The 15,426-nt window shown below is 35.6% G+C and overlaps 1 protein-coding gene across 2 annotated transcripts; it reads right to left on the bottom strand.

The window, feature by feature from the left end:
• Nucleotides 1-6,414: 6,414 nt before the first annotated feature.
• On the bottom strand, nt 6,415-11,576 carry LOC128218142 (uncharacterized). 2 transcript variants are annotated; one of them, XM_052925702.1, is made up of 5 exons: nt 11,456-11,576; nt 8,980-9,591; nt 8,041-8,536; nt 7,563-7,768; nt 6,415-7,309 (listed from the first exon to the last, which is right to left on the bottom strand). In XM_052925702.1, exons 2-5 carry the CDS (start codon nt 9,569-9,571, stop codon nt 6,618-6,620), a joined length of 1,986 nt encoding a protein of 661 aa, XP_052781662.1. In that variant the 5' UTR covers nt 9,572-9,591; nt 11,456-11,576; the 3' UTR covers nt 6,415-6,617. The 2 variants fall into 2 exon arrangements, with proteins under 2 accessions (XP_052781662.1, XP_052781670.1); XM_052925710.1 differs by lacking the exons at nt 6,415-7,309; nt 7,563-7,768 and adding an exon at nt 7,784-7,922.
• Between the last annotated feature and the right edge of the window lie 3,850 nt (nt 11,577-15,426).

The raw sequence follows: 15,426 nt of genomic DNA, 5'->3' as shown, positions 1-15,426 counted from the left end.
CAGGGCGAGAAGAATTACTTTATAGAGAACGAGCAAATTTTAGATATTGATTTAAATGATATATTGAATGATGTTCCGCCAAAGAGACAATCGGCGGACCATACCAGCAATCGATTTGGGTATCTAGTTATTGAGATTTGCAAATCGGTTAATCTGTGGATAATGAACGGTAGATTAATTGACTATGTATTCACAAAATACAGCAAATTTAACAGTAGATCATTACAATAAATTCAAAGCTAGTGGTATTGATAATATTTTAAATGAATATATCATTTAATGTGCGGACATTATATTGAAACCATCAAAAGTACAGGATTCTTAACCATGGTGTGTTCCCCACAAAATGGTCGTCGGGAATTATAGTTCCAATCTTTAAGAAGCAACCAGCCTCAGATGTGAACAATAACAGAGGTATAACGCTGATGAGCTGCCTAGAAAAACTATTTACGAGCATTGTAAATGGACAATTGAAGAAATGGTCGCTTAAGTTTGAAAAAATGATGGAAGCGCAATTTACATTAATATGAAATCGTGCGTGTAAAAGAATAGTGACATTTAACTTAGAGATGCACACTTACTTCAAAATAAGTTTTACCACAATAAGTATATGATTGCTTTAATATACCGAGAAAGATGAATAAATGTCGAAACCAATTGTTTATGAGGGATATCGAGTTTGATTTGAAAGAAAGCTGCAGAAAACATGGTATTTTTACATTAAAAGACGATAGTGGATCTCAGAAAATCTAAGCACTCACCAATCATTTAATACTTTTGCGTATGCATCTATTTAATACACGTTTACAATCTTGTGATCAGTAATTAATATTTTCAATAAATGGCTTATTTAGGAAGCAGTTCAAGATTTATCACTTCAAATGTATGTTTGAGTGACATGTGTATGTATTGATTTTGAATAACAGTGATACTTAAAAAGTATTCAAGTATTCAAATTCCTTCAGGTTTATCAAATGCGTCACTCCTGACAACGATCCAGCATAAAATGACTATGGGTTACTGTAGTTGAAGTCAGAAAATCTCTAATGGCATAAACATGGATATACAGACAGTCAGAGACACGTTCTTTTTGTCAGGTGTTGATTTCACGGGGCACTGTGCCACTCATAATATGCTCATTATTAATTTGATCAGTTAAGACATGTTTAAAAGCGTTTTTAAAAAACAAACATGACTCACTGGAAAAGTAGCTACATCAATGTGTGTATTCATAGGTGATGAAACAAATCGAGCGGTAGAAAATGCATGGTCCGAAAAATGTAATGCCTTAACTTAACTTATAGTGATTTTCCATTGTATTATACGATAAGAAAATCCTCGTGTGCTTTTTTTGTTTCAAATATAGAAACTATGGGAGCGCAAAGTGGACTTCATGTCATCAATGTATGATCTGTATGTCTTCATGCTAGCACTAAAGAACAATACAGTATGATTAAGCTAATGCTTTGTTGCTTAATATCTAAGGCCAAACTTTTTAAATAAAGCCAAGTTATGATTGCATTATAATAAGGACAAAATACTTTGTTAATAGTATGTATTCTTGTTATCTTGGAAAATAATAATATTAGCAAAAGATGCGTTTTGCTAAAATACATTCAAACTCGTAACATGTGGAATTGTTTTTAAAAGTTTGTTATACGAATCATGAAATCACTAACCACTTACTATATATAAATGCTTAATTAAGTGACAAAATAACATGAACTGTATCTTTCCTTGAGCAAGATATGTGTTCTTCAGAACACCGCTAAATGACAACGTGTACTGTAAACAAGATTATCAGACATCAGAATACGATACATTTAGGTCAGAGACCACACAATCAATTTCGTATAGATTCTATATTCAATCTACCAATTATCGTGCGAATGATTTCTACTGTATCATGACCGCCATAATCAATCAAATATGGGAGAAACGTTTGACTAAGTACCGGTACTACACATTATACAACGCTTTAGAAAACGTTACGTTTCTTATAGGAAAAATATAATTGGTTGAAGGTAACCACATCCGGTGTACAAACAATGCGGTGAAAATGTAAACAAATAAGTAGATGACGTATATCCGGCATGTTCAGCAGGTTTTAAAAACAAAACTCATTCAACTTTAAAACATATAAAGATGGAGAGCATGCAATTGTCTTAAAAGATGTAACCATGCTGTGAATCACTGTCATGTGTTAAAGGGACTGTACACAAGGTTGGCACCAAAAAAGTTTTTTGTAACGAATCTCAGGACAATTATCCAATAGAATGTATTACGCTTTGATATCATAATTGTAAATAAAAAGTACCAAAATGTAAACAAAAAATGTGTCGGAGACCGGGTCCGAACCCGTGTCGCCAACATTGTAATTAAGCTTCGTATCCACTGAGCTACGACGGCTTATTCTTATTGGTTGACATAATTAAGCTGTACACCTACCTCGGTATTATTACGTGATAACACTGACTAGCCAATCACGCATAAGGAACGAATTCTACCTGGTAGACATACCCAGTAACCTTTTTAATGGAAAAATACAAAATAACTGCTAAACTTAAATAAATTGTAATCTATGTGGTACTTCAGTTAGTAAGTTTCAATGCATTGTACACATCGATGCCAAGTTTATGTTAGTTTTCGACAACTTTCTTTTTTTTCGCTATTTTATCATACGGAGTACAGCCCCTTTAAACAAGAAAAAGTCATGGAACACTGATGAGTCAATCAATCCAAGCAAACATCCGAACTTGGTACTATAATATAATATGAACAAAATATATTTTTTATTTTACCGTGAGCTTGTTTTCATTGATTTCTAAAAATAAATGTTAACCGATAAATAGTGTGCAGGGTATATCATTGATCACCGTTATATGTAATACAGCTCCATACCATATAACCTCCGCACCAGTAGCACATCTGCTACCCGTAAAATTTTGGCCAGCAATTTCCTTAAAACAGCGCACTGTCCAACAAGGCACTGGGAATAAACAACGGAACGAATATATTGTTTAAACAGTGATGAAAGACGAGAATATAATTTAATAATGTTTGAAAATCGAAAAACTCTTCTCGTCTCATTGAATTAGCTCAGAGCCGAAATGTTCGTCATAACACAACGGTATTTTGATATATTGGTCTAATATTTTACCAGCGTGCAGATAAATCCACTATGCATCGAAACACATTCCCCATTTTCAAAATGATGCTTTAAATTTTAATAAAAATTAGTCAAAGTCAGTCCGGAACTTTGCCGAACAATTTTCTCGCTTCACCAGCGTTAACGGCTGCAGGAGCGGTTCCAGGATGCGACGTTAGAGGGACGTTACTCAGAGGGGTAACCTTTAAACTTGCAACCCTCCATCAGAACCGAAATCTATTTTGTTTAAAGTGTAGGCAGGCGCGTTGTTTTTTTTAAACAGTTTTAACAATTTCTAGTTAGAAATTTTAGTTTCTCCTATATTGAAATTAAAAGTAAACTTGGACGATTTGAGAGCCCCCACCCCCTGATCCGCTATTGAGTTGTGCTCGATTCTCCTTCGTGACTGTGGAAACAGTGCTGAGAATGTGTTAAAATATATTAACGTAGCAAAATAGAGGAAAAAGTAGATATAAACAATAACATTCGCGGGAAAGGATCTACGTCAAAAATGGTCGTAGATGCGACGTCGCCTCGACGACGGGCTTTGACGTCAAAACCACTTTGCAACACCAACCAAAATCCCACTTTAAACCGACGTCAGAGTCCAACGTCGAGGCGACGTCAAATGTTTGCTGGGTTCCAAATAGGTGTTTTTTGCCATGTATGTAACACAAATACTATTTCATTGACTCTCGAACAAAATACAGATTACCAATAAAATTAGAGAAGACGAGTATGATAAACTTTAAAGTGTATTTTTTTAAAAACTCTGATGGATCAGCAGTGAATGTTCTACTTTGTTGAAATATATTAATTGACTAAATTCTAGCTAAATAATCATTCTGATAGCAGCTAAAATCGAATTACTTTTTCCTTTTTCACAGCAACTTACTTATCAATTATGTATGTTCAAGGAGAAGTTGAGTTACACCCGTTTGCTTTTGTATCGTTATTGTGCTGTATATTGAATGCTCACAGAAAAATGTCAAGTACATACGTTTAAACCAACCGAATAAAATGCTCAGTTTATATCGAAGTTCAAGCAAGAGCTTCTATTAAAGTGTTATTTAAAAAAAAAATATGTGGTTGTCAGTTGAGACAATTCCGGCGCCATAATCGTCTCTTATGTAGTCAAATTTCTAACGGACAGCCCAGTGCATGGGACTACTCGTATTCTATACGATTGTGAAATATGGGCGAAATAATGGATTCACAATACAAAAAACTAACTGGAGATTATTACAAAATAAGAATCAAACATACAATTATATACTTGCGTAAAATTCTTAAAACTATGGCGAAGTGTTCGTTCATTTTAAAAACTATATAACAGTTTGGGTCAACTCAAAATAATTTTTGGATTTGATGTTTATTGCCTGTAAATAGATTTGTAAAAAGGCTAGAATCACGCTTGTCGTGCCTACCACCTGCCTTAAGCGCTTTCATTTGGTTATAACAGAGTTTAAGTTATAAACAAGAATTTGATAATAACTAGACTTGATGTTTTGCTTCAAAACACAAACAAACTAAAACACTTACCTTTGACATGTTATAACATGTTGTAATGTTAATGCTAACATATTTATGACTGAAAAAACATTTCATTTTCATAAACATGATCACTGGCATCCGTTAGCTGATCACCAGACAATTTGCGTGAAGAAGATTAACATATTAATATTGCCCTATAGTTAAACTATACTATATATGACATTATTTAAGTAATACATGACTGCTGTTTATTATTACATGATATATAAAAACGCCATATTGATCTGTCTATTAATAGACCGGAAACAGTTTATCATATGACGTCAAAAAAACGCTGGAAATATCACTTCGAAGACGACATATAGACCTGTCTATTTAAAGATCGGAAACAGCTTATCATATGACGTCATAAAATATCATGCTATATCATGTAATATTAACACCTCAACTTCCATTCCTTTCGGCAATTGCGAATATTTTCCGATAAAAGCAACATCTTCGTATATGTTCAGATCGCGAATCATCGCATATTAATATATATGTAAAATGAAAATTGCTTATCTTGTTATTGTTTGTATTGTGTCTGCAGGCCCCGAACAATTTACATAAACATGATCGAAAGTGTTAATTTATGATATGTGAAATGTATTGCTGTAATTAGTGTTTCAATTTTACGTTTGAAAATTATTTGAAGTAATTGATTTTTCCCGCGTTATTGTGACGTCATTTTATAAACTATTTCCGGCTACAGTCGGGTCGTTCTATTTACAGAATGGGTGAGGTTTAAATTACTGTAAGATTTTCTTAAATGTAATTTAGTATTTTTCTATCATTCTTAAATGAAATAATAAACTATTGGCGTAAATATAAAACAAAAAATGCAAGATCCAATCACGTCGTTTTCGATTTCGTTTCAATAATTTGTATGTCCAAGATACTGTTGTGAAATGGCTGCCAACACCTGATGAATAGCATGCTTGAGCTTCCTAAGACATGGTTGCAGCGACTTTACACGCGCTCGATCGGATTTTGCAAGCCATTTGAGTGTTCGCACGTTGTTTGCTGCAAGCATGACATGTGTGGTTCTAGCCGCGTGACATGGTGCGTTATCCTGTGCCAACATTATACCGCGATTGGCACGGATATGAGGTTGAAGTATCGACCGAATGTCGTCATTTTGATACATCATCGCGTTCATGTTTCCTTGAATTGGTACAATTGAAGTTTTTGTTATAGAAATCCAGCCCACGAAATGATGGAGCCACCCCGATAGTTATCCCATTCTACCAAACAGTTCTCATTGTTCCGCTCACTTCAACGGCGATATTCGCGAGCACATAGCCTATGTTCGCACCTACCATTCCAATGATGTTGTACATGAATACGTATTTTCTGTCTGTAATTCGATAGATTCTTGTGTACAATACAAAAATAACCAAACTTTAGATTTATCGATTACCAATGTCGCATATTACTAAGTATCTCATATCGTATGGTGGCCAAGTAGAAATTTATTGAAGTGTATACTATAAATGACAATATTTATCTTATACATAAATAATGTTCAGCATTACCATATAGTTTAACCATACTATATATTACAATATTTATGTAATACATGTAATTTGTATTACAGTCTGAGACACAATAATACATAATAAATAACACACAAGAATGCTTATTATCCAATACCATTTACATGTCCCTAATGTAAGGATAACTGTAGCCGACTAACTAAGCAAACAAATAGTATTTAGAAAAACAAACAAACATAGGATTGGGCAGGACTGCACTTTAATTCAAAACAAAACAAAATCTTACTTTTGATTAACCGATTGTTCGGATTCCATAAACAATATCATACTTGACAAAAAAAATCTTAAAACTCAGATCTAATATTAAATCATAAACTGTAATAATAGACATTAAATCACAATGATCTAAACATACTATAACAACTGTCTTCATTTACTCTTTAAAACAGATTGTTTAAACAGGGGCATGGGCAATAACTACTTTTCAAACAACCAACACATTTGCCAGGTCTATTTCTATGAAAGCAGTAATAATATGACGACAAACAAATTAGTTGACCAAATGCCCCTATCAGAACAACAATGAAAACGAAAAAACCATCAGCCATCAAATCGAGTCTAAAGGATATAAGTATTGTAGCCAGAATCAAATTCTCTAAATGGATTACAGCGTAGAGCAGTAACATTCTTGTCTTCGTCTTCTTTTCTTCAAACCAGTTTCGTCTGATTGTTGTAACTTTACCATTACTCTGAGACAGCTGATGGTGTTCCAAGTTCACAAAAAGAAAGAACTTCACGTAGGCAAAGAACGCGTAATACAACCATCGGAACACGAGATATTCAACCGTACCGTTAAGCTTGGGTTTCACTTTAGCAGCAATCACTAAAAAGCCAACAAAAACATGGATGCCAAATATTCCTAATACAGTTACTTGCCCAGCTGTTTCAAAATAAACAGCAAATAATACAAAGCTGATAAACCGTGGTACAATACAGCAGGCGACGGAAACTAGGTAGATCAAGAAAGGTATCAGTTTAACATCCTCCGTGTTGTTTATGTTCGCCCGATTGCTTCGATAGTATGCAGAGTAGTTCCAGGTAATGCTCAACGCAGATGTCACAAGATTTTGAACTGGAAATGAATAACGAATTGCAAAAAAAAGCAAATAATACAAACTACATGCAATTAGAAAATATTGTATTTTCCGGAGGCTTTTATTATCAGAATACAAACTATAAGTTAGCGATAACAAATGCCTCACAGGTCCCACAATATGTAAATCATGCATTTTTGTCGCCTCAATGTATAAAGCGTTGACATTACAACCGAATGTTTATATGGTAACGAAATGCAAAAGGAACTACTTTTAATTCTTATGAAATACCTCTTAAAGGTGTGAAATTCCTGTCCAAGGCATACGTAATGTAGAGTTGCAATGCCAATTGGGGTGCTGATTCGAGGAACGCCTCAGTAAAACTCATCATAAAGCAATCTCTTTGTAAGTGCCGAGCTCTCTTCTTGTAAAATGTATGATGGGCAGGACTTTTACTTAGCACTGACTTAACAAAGTAGTAGGTGTACTGAAGTGTTCTGCAATCAAATGTGGAAAACTTCTTACATACAACTGCCTTGTCTGTAATGCGCTATACAAGTTGTTGAACATTCATCAAAAGCCACGCGAAGGGAAGATTATGCTATGACGCCGAATCATCCTGAGTGTGTTAATTTCAACGGCGATGGTGATCTAAATTAAGCATAATATCGGACAGGTTAATGTGTATAGCTATGGTGTAATTGCACGCATATTAATCATATTGAATGTAAAATTAAACAAATGATACCAACAATAAAATGTTACTTACCTACAAAGCATGCCTCCTGCACCTAACGTTATCACTGTAAATACGATCCTAAAAACCACCTTAAAACCTTTCGGAATTCTCTGCCATATGACATGCCGAATTATGTTCGTCCCTTCGCTAGTTTCGTTTTCAAACAGATCATCCTTTACAGTAGCATCACCACTATGAGTCGGTTGATAAGACTCATGTCTAAGAAGTGACGGGCCGTCAGTTGGTGTAGTTGTTGTTACGTCCAAGCGACCATTTTCATGTGATGTACTAAATACATGATCACTGGCATCCGTTAGTTGATCAACAATCAGACAATTTGCGTTACTGGCTATGGGTCTTTTCCTTGTTTTTAGATCAACTTGTACGTTAGAGGTACATGTACCTGTTTGTCTTGCCTTCTTGGAATAACGGTAATCTATGAGCAGCCAGCCGATGTCCATTATCATAATAAATAATGCAGGACAAAGAAGGGCCAATACCGTGTAAAGAAACAAGTCCAAGTCACCTACAATAAGAAGTAGATATATACACATGGCGTTAGAGCTTACCGATATATGCTCACCTTGAAATACTAGTCATCTATTATACGAAACATTGCGGACTTTGAGCTATCAATGGACGTTTCAAATCAATAAGTTATTTTACACTTCAAATTTCAATCTGACTTAAAAACGTTCTATTTATACTGGCGTGCTAGGCAAAAGACCTCACTATACATTGTGTATGCTCTCTGTAAATACCAAACCCCATAATTATACAAGGTCGGTTGAGATAGTTGTAAACTTCTAGTCAACCTTTGTTTGTAAACTAATGTAACGCTTAAACCACCAATTTTACAAATTTAAAGATATGCATTTGCATATCATTGGAAATCAAACTGATAAATTAGTCATCTTTTAGAAGGAGAAGGAGTATGAAGAAACATACGTACCTGTCTCAGGTACTTACCGCTTTCTTTGTAACTTATTGCCATCTTCATATCAGTGAAAATGTCCCAACTGTACAAAATCATTCCAACTACAGGAAATATTATCTTCTTAAAACAACCACATGCAGTCAACATTCTCCTTCTACTAGCAGTTTGGTCGGACGGCTCATCACTGTCAATTGCTGCATTGTCAGAAACTGGACTGATTTCCTCTTCCATTTTGTCTGTGTTGATGTGGGTTTGTCTGTTGGAACGACTTTCACTGATGTCCAATGAAGGCTTTCTCTCAATCGTTTGATAAGCTTCAGCTGAATCTAGAAATCCAGTTTGATCTTCATTAGTACCATATTTCTTACTTATGAATTTACCATCAACTGAGTTAACAGCTACACCAGGACGTAGACCATGATTAAGTGCATTCAACGGACAATTGTGTTGTGCCTTAACAAGATCTTCGTCTAGCTGCGGTTCCCGCACAAAGAAATCATCAGCTTCAGTCTCGCAGACTGCGGAAGTGTCAGACATGCCTCGCTGTAGTTCAGGAACAGAAGATCTGGAGACTACAGTGCTGTTAACCGCCTCCTCTTCGCTGGTAACATTATGCTCGCTCATAGTTCACAGTTTGGTTTGATCTGGAAAGAATGTTTAACAATCAATCAAAATTATATTCCTATATCGATTGTTAACAAGGCGGTTTCTAATAGTTGACCTTTGAATTTTTGTGTAACCATACATAAACGTATTTGACCTGTACTTTATAGATTCAGACAAAAGACAGGATCGGCTAAAAGTTAGAATGCTGTAATTCCTTTCGTAACATTAGTTTCAGACAATTGTCATGAAATCTAACCTTGATTTAATATAGACACACATTCTCATGCAGTTTCATGGCAAAAGGATGGAGCTTTTTCTGTATTTTGTTTATATATTAACCAATATTTGAACCTGAAAAAAATACATTTATATAACTTGACATTGAATTTAATAAAAAAAAGTGAGTGGTAAGGGCTGGTTAATTATTTCATATACATTGTGACCAAATTTGGTCATATTGGACAAAGTATGTTTAATTTTTTTTTTTGGACAAAATCAATTTTAGGGAAATTCTATAATGAAAGGGTGATAACTTTTGAGAGACTTAAGCGATATGGCTGGCTATCGATCTTATCCAACATGCCTTTACACACTCTAACCAAATTTGTTCATGATTGGACAGAGTCTTTTAAAGTTATTGAACGGATAATACCTACTTTAGGTCATTTAGGATGTTTAAATTAATCTCGAATGGCTCGAGCGATATGACTTATTATCGAATGTGTCTAAGATAGTACGCACATACACATTCTTACCAAGTAAGGACACGATTGGACAAAGGGTTCTGAATTTACTGATCGGACAACATGCAGGACGCTGCCCCTGCCCAAGCGCCCGCCCGTACGCCACAGGTGAGACTATTTTACGTTCGTTTTTTTAAACACATGATAAACATGCATCTGTTTAAAAAGTTACAAAGGGTCATAACTCTTACAATATTCAAGTTTGAGTTATATAACTTGTCACAAAAGAGCTCATTGTTCATGCGATTAATTTCATAGTGTTTACAGTTGATATCATCTCTGAATGTTAAACAACAACAACAACAACAACAACAACAACAACAACAATAATAATAATAATAATAATAATAATAATAATAATAATAATATAATAATAATAATAATAATAATAATAATAATAATAATAATAATAATAACAATTACATGCATGGTGGCCATGTTATTAATAAATCAAAGTGGGCTTAAGGAATTCGATATATAGTCACCTCTTTTCTCTATGAAATCATTTTGAAATCGGGTAAATGGTTTCTGAAGAGATTTTCTATATAGACATATAGTGGTCACTAGCTCCGCCCACTGGTAAACGTGTTTATCTATCTATCAACATGGGAAAAAGAAAAATGACAGAGGCTAACCGTAGGAATATTTTTGTGAAATCATTTTGAAATCAGGTCAATAGTTTCTAAATGAACGATTTTTAAATCTTTCCATACAGGTGTTTAGTGAAAAGTAGACCCTCTCATGTCGGCCACGTTTTTTTATGAATGAACATGGGGTCAAGGTATTTGATATATTGTCACCTGAGAAACATTTGGCAAGCGAATTCTGGGGAGAAGATTTGCAAAGTGGTCCATAAAGACATAAATAAAACAAAGAAATAAATCGTTGTAAATAAAACTGTATTTATTATGCAAAACTTGTTTTGGAATTTCTTGTGGGTGAATGTTTAGCATATAAACGCAACAATAAATTGCATTCACATTTGCTATTCTTTATAAATTACTCCTATCCGTTAACAACACTCTAATTTCTACTAGAACACAAGAAATAGAATACGATATTCAATGCGTTTATCAATATCAGTATGATCATCATGTACATGTAATAAAATATAATCGAAAACAAAAATTATCGATGAATGTTTGAAAAAAGAACTAACCTGTAGCGCATAAAGACAATCCCGGGCTACAATTAAGATTGCTATTAACTGGAGGCAAGTATGTACTTAATAAGACCAGGAGATTATTGTAGTTAATGATCTATTTCCGATCTTGGCAAAGGCAAGTCGTTTTTCTTATCCAGACCAGGAAAATTATGTTATCAACTTATAATTAAAGGTCCATTTCCGATGTTATTAAATAAGTTCCTTAGTATGTCGTTTTCGTTTCTTTTTAATACCAGTTTCTATTATTTCTTTCATATTTCTATGAAATATCTTCTTAAATCATATATCATATATTCTTGATATTAAATAGATATGTATAATATATATTACTTGGTACGATAGGCATCATGAAGCTGGTGTAAACCATACCCAAGTACATTTCCTGGGCAGAAACTTCATTTTACACCTTTTTTCATTGGTTGATTTTCAAGTATCCAATATACTTCAATATGTTCATAGGAAATCACATCGAAAACAGACGTTTTGGGTTTGAAACGATTTTTCAACACAATTACCGAGTCATCACCCTTAGGGTTACATCTTTGAGATTTGAAATATTTACTACATTTATATAGAACAAATATCGTTCTACCTGAAAAACATATTGACCAAACAAAAAAGTTTAGATTTCATAAATTTGAAATTACATTTCATTTCAATTGACAATAGAGGATAACAATCTTTAACTGATTGTATCGATTAATGTCAGTAAAATGCAAAGTCCCACATACAGAACATATTATGATTGTAATTTAACTTCCATTATTCTTAAATTACGCCCATGAAACCATTGCATTATCTAAATAAATATATAAATACATTGCTTGGAATGCGATTCTTGGATGTATTAAGTAAGATGTAAGAGTACCATAAATAGAAAGCGCAGCATTTTTATCATGTATTTGAAAAGACAATTTATAGCGTTTCTTTTCATTTATTTTAAAGAGAGGCTATTAGAACGTGATCATGGTGTGAGTAAACGATGTCATGGTTGAGAGGCTACAATAACGTGCTCATGGTGGGGAGTAAATAATGTCATGTTTGAGAGGCTATAAGAACGTGCTCATGGTGGGGAGTAAATAATGTCATGTTTGAGAGGCTATAAGAACGTGCTCATGGTGGGGAGTAAACGATGTCATGGTTGAGAGGCTAAAAGAACGTGCTCATGGTGTGGAGTAAACGATGTCATGGTTTAGAGGCTATTATGACGTGCTCATGATGGGGAGTAAACGATGTCATGGTTAAGAGGCTAAAAGAACGTGCTCATGGTGTGGAGTAAACGATGTCATGTTTGAGAGGCTATAATGACGTGCTCATGATGGGGAGTAAACGATGTCATGGTTAAGAGGCTAAAAGAACGTGCTCATGGTGTGGAGTAAACGATGTCATGGTTTAAAGGCTATTATGACGTGCTCATGATGGGGAGTAAACGATGTCATGGTTAAGAGGCTAAAAGAACGTGCTCATGGTGTGGAGTAAACGATGTCATGGTTAAGAGGCTATTATGACGTGCTCATGATGGGGAGTAAACGATGTCATGGTTAAGAGGCTATAAGAACGTGCTCATGGTGTGCAGTAAACGATGTCATGGTTTAGAGGCTAGTAGAACGTGCTCATTGTGGGGAGTAAACGATGTCATGGTTCAGAGGCTATTTTTAGAACGTGATCATGGTGAGGGTCAACAGATATCGTGGTTAAGAGGCAACAAGAACGTGCTCATGGTGAGGGTCAAAATAAATCATGATTTATGGGCTATAAGAACGTGATCATGGTGAGGGTCAAACGATATTACGGTTAAGAGGCTATGAGAACGTGGTCAAGGTGAGGGTCAACAGATATCATGGTTAAGAGGTTTTAAGAAAGTGATCATGGTGAGGGTCAAACGATGTCATGTTTCAGAGGCTATCAGAACGTGATCAAGGTGAGGGTCAACAGATATCCTGGTTAAGATGCTATAAAAACGTGACCAAGGTGAGGATCAAACGAGTCCATGGTTGAGAGGCTATTAGAGCGTGATCATTTTGAGGTTCAAAAGATATCATGATTGAGAGGCTTTAAGAACGTGGTCAAGGTGAGGGTCAAACAATGCCACGGCTGAGAAGTTATAAGAACGTGATCATGGTAAGGGTTAACAGATGTCATGGTTTAGAGGTTATAAGAACGTGCTCATGGTGAGGGTAAAACGATGTCATGCCTGAGGGGCAAGAAATACGTGATCAAGGTGAGGGTAAATCAATGCCATGGTTTAGGGCTATAAGAACGTGATCATGGTGAGGGTCAAACGAGTTCATAGCTGAGAGGCTCTAAGAACGTAATCATGGTGAGGGTCGAAATATATCATGGTTCAGAGGCTATAAGAACGTGATCATGGTGAGGGTCAAACGATATCATGGTTAAGAGGCTATAAATACGTGATCAAGTTGAGGGTCAAGTTGAGGGTCAAACGATGCCATGTTTGAGAGGCTTTAAGAACGTGGTTATGGTGAGGGTCAACGTTGACATGGTTGAGAGGCTATTAGAACGTGATCATGGTGTGGGTCGAAAGATACCATGGTTCAGAGGCTATCAGAACGTGATCAAGGTAAGGGTCAACGATGCTATAGTTCAGAGGTTATTAAGAACGTGATCATGGTGAGCGTCAAACGATGCCAAGGTAAAGTGGCTACAAGAACGTGATCATGGTGAGGGTCAAACGATATCATGGTGAGGGTCAATAGATAGCATGTTTAAGAGGTTATAAGAACGTGATCAACGTGAGGGTCAAACAATGCCATGGTTAAGTGGCTATAAGAACGTGATCATGGTGAGGGTTAAGCAATATCATGGTGATGGTCAATAGATATCATGGTTAAGAGACTCTAAGAAAGTGCTCATGGTGAGGGCAAATGATATCATGGTAAGGGTCAAAAGATATCACAGATGAGTGGCTATAAGAACGTAATTATGGGGAGGGTTAAACGATATCATTGTTAAAGGACTACAAAAGATTGATCATGGTGATGATCAACATATGCTATCGTAAAGAGTCTATTAGAACGTGCTCATTGTGAGAGTCAGCAGATGTCATAATTTGAGGCTATAAAAACGTGATCAAGGGTCAAAATATATTGTGATTTAGAGGGTATTAGAACGTGATCATGGAGAGGATCAAAAGATATCATGGTTAATAGGCTATAGGAACGTGATCAAGGTGAGGGTCAAAAGATATCATGGTTAACAGGCTATAGGAACGTGATCAAGGTGAGGGTCAAAAGACATCATGGTTAACAGGCTATAGGAACGTGATCAAGGTGAGGGTCAAAAGATATCATGGTTAACAGGCTATAGGAACGTGACCAAGGTGAGGGTCAAAATATATCATGGTTAACAGGCTATAGGAACGTGATCAAGGTGAGGGTCAAAAGATATCATGGTTAACAGGCTATAGGAACGTGATCAAGGTGAGGGTCAAAAGATATCATGGTTAACAGGCTATAGGAACGTGATCAAGGTGAGGGTCAAACGATATTTTAGTTTAGAGGCTTTGAGAACGTGATCATGGAGAGGGTAACAGATATCACGGTTTAGAGGCTTTGAGAAAATGATCATGGTGAGGATCGAACAATATAATGGTTGAGAGACCATAATAACGCACAGTTCATGCAGGTCGAACGATGTCACGGTAGAGACTTCATTAGGGCAAAATAATGGTTAGGATCAGACAGAGTCACAGTTGAGATGACGAGGTCATGGTTGAGAGGCCATTGGAACGTTCTTATGGTGAGGATCGAACGATATTATTGTTGAGAGGCCATAAGAACGTACACTTCATGCAAGTCGAACGATGTCACGGTAGAGAGGCCATTAGGGCAAAATAATGGTTAGGATCAGACAGAGTCACAGTTGAGATGGCGAGGTCATGGTTGAGAGGCCATTGGAACGTTCTTGTGGTGGGGATTGAAGTAAGTCATGGATAAAGGGCAACT

The sequence above is a fragment of the Mya arenaria genome, chromosome 2 (assembly GCF_026914265.1).
Source record: "Mya arenaria isolate MELC-2E11 chromosome 2, ASM2691426v1".
Taxonomy (NCBI): Eukaryota; Metazoa; Mollusca; class Bivalvia; order Myida; family Myidae; genus Mya; species Mya arenaria.
Note: the sequence above shows the minus strand (reverse complement) of the source record. Positions and strands in the feature narration are given on the sequence as shown.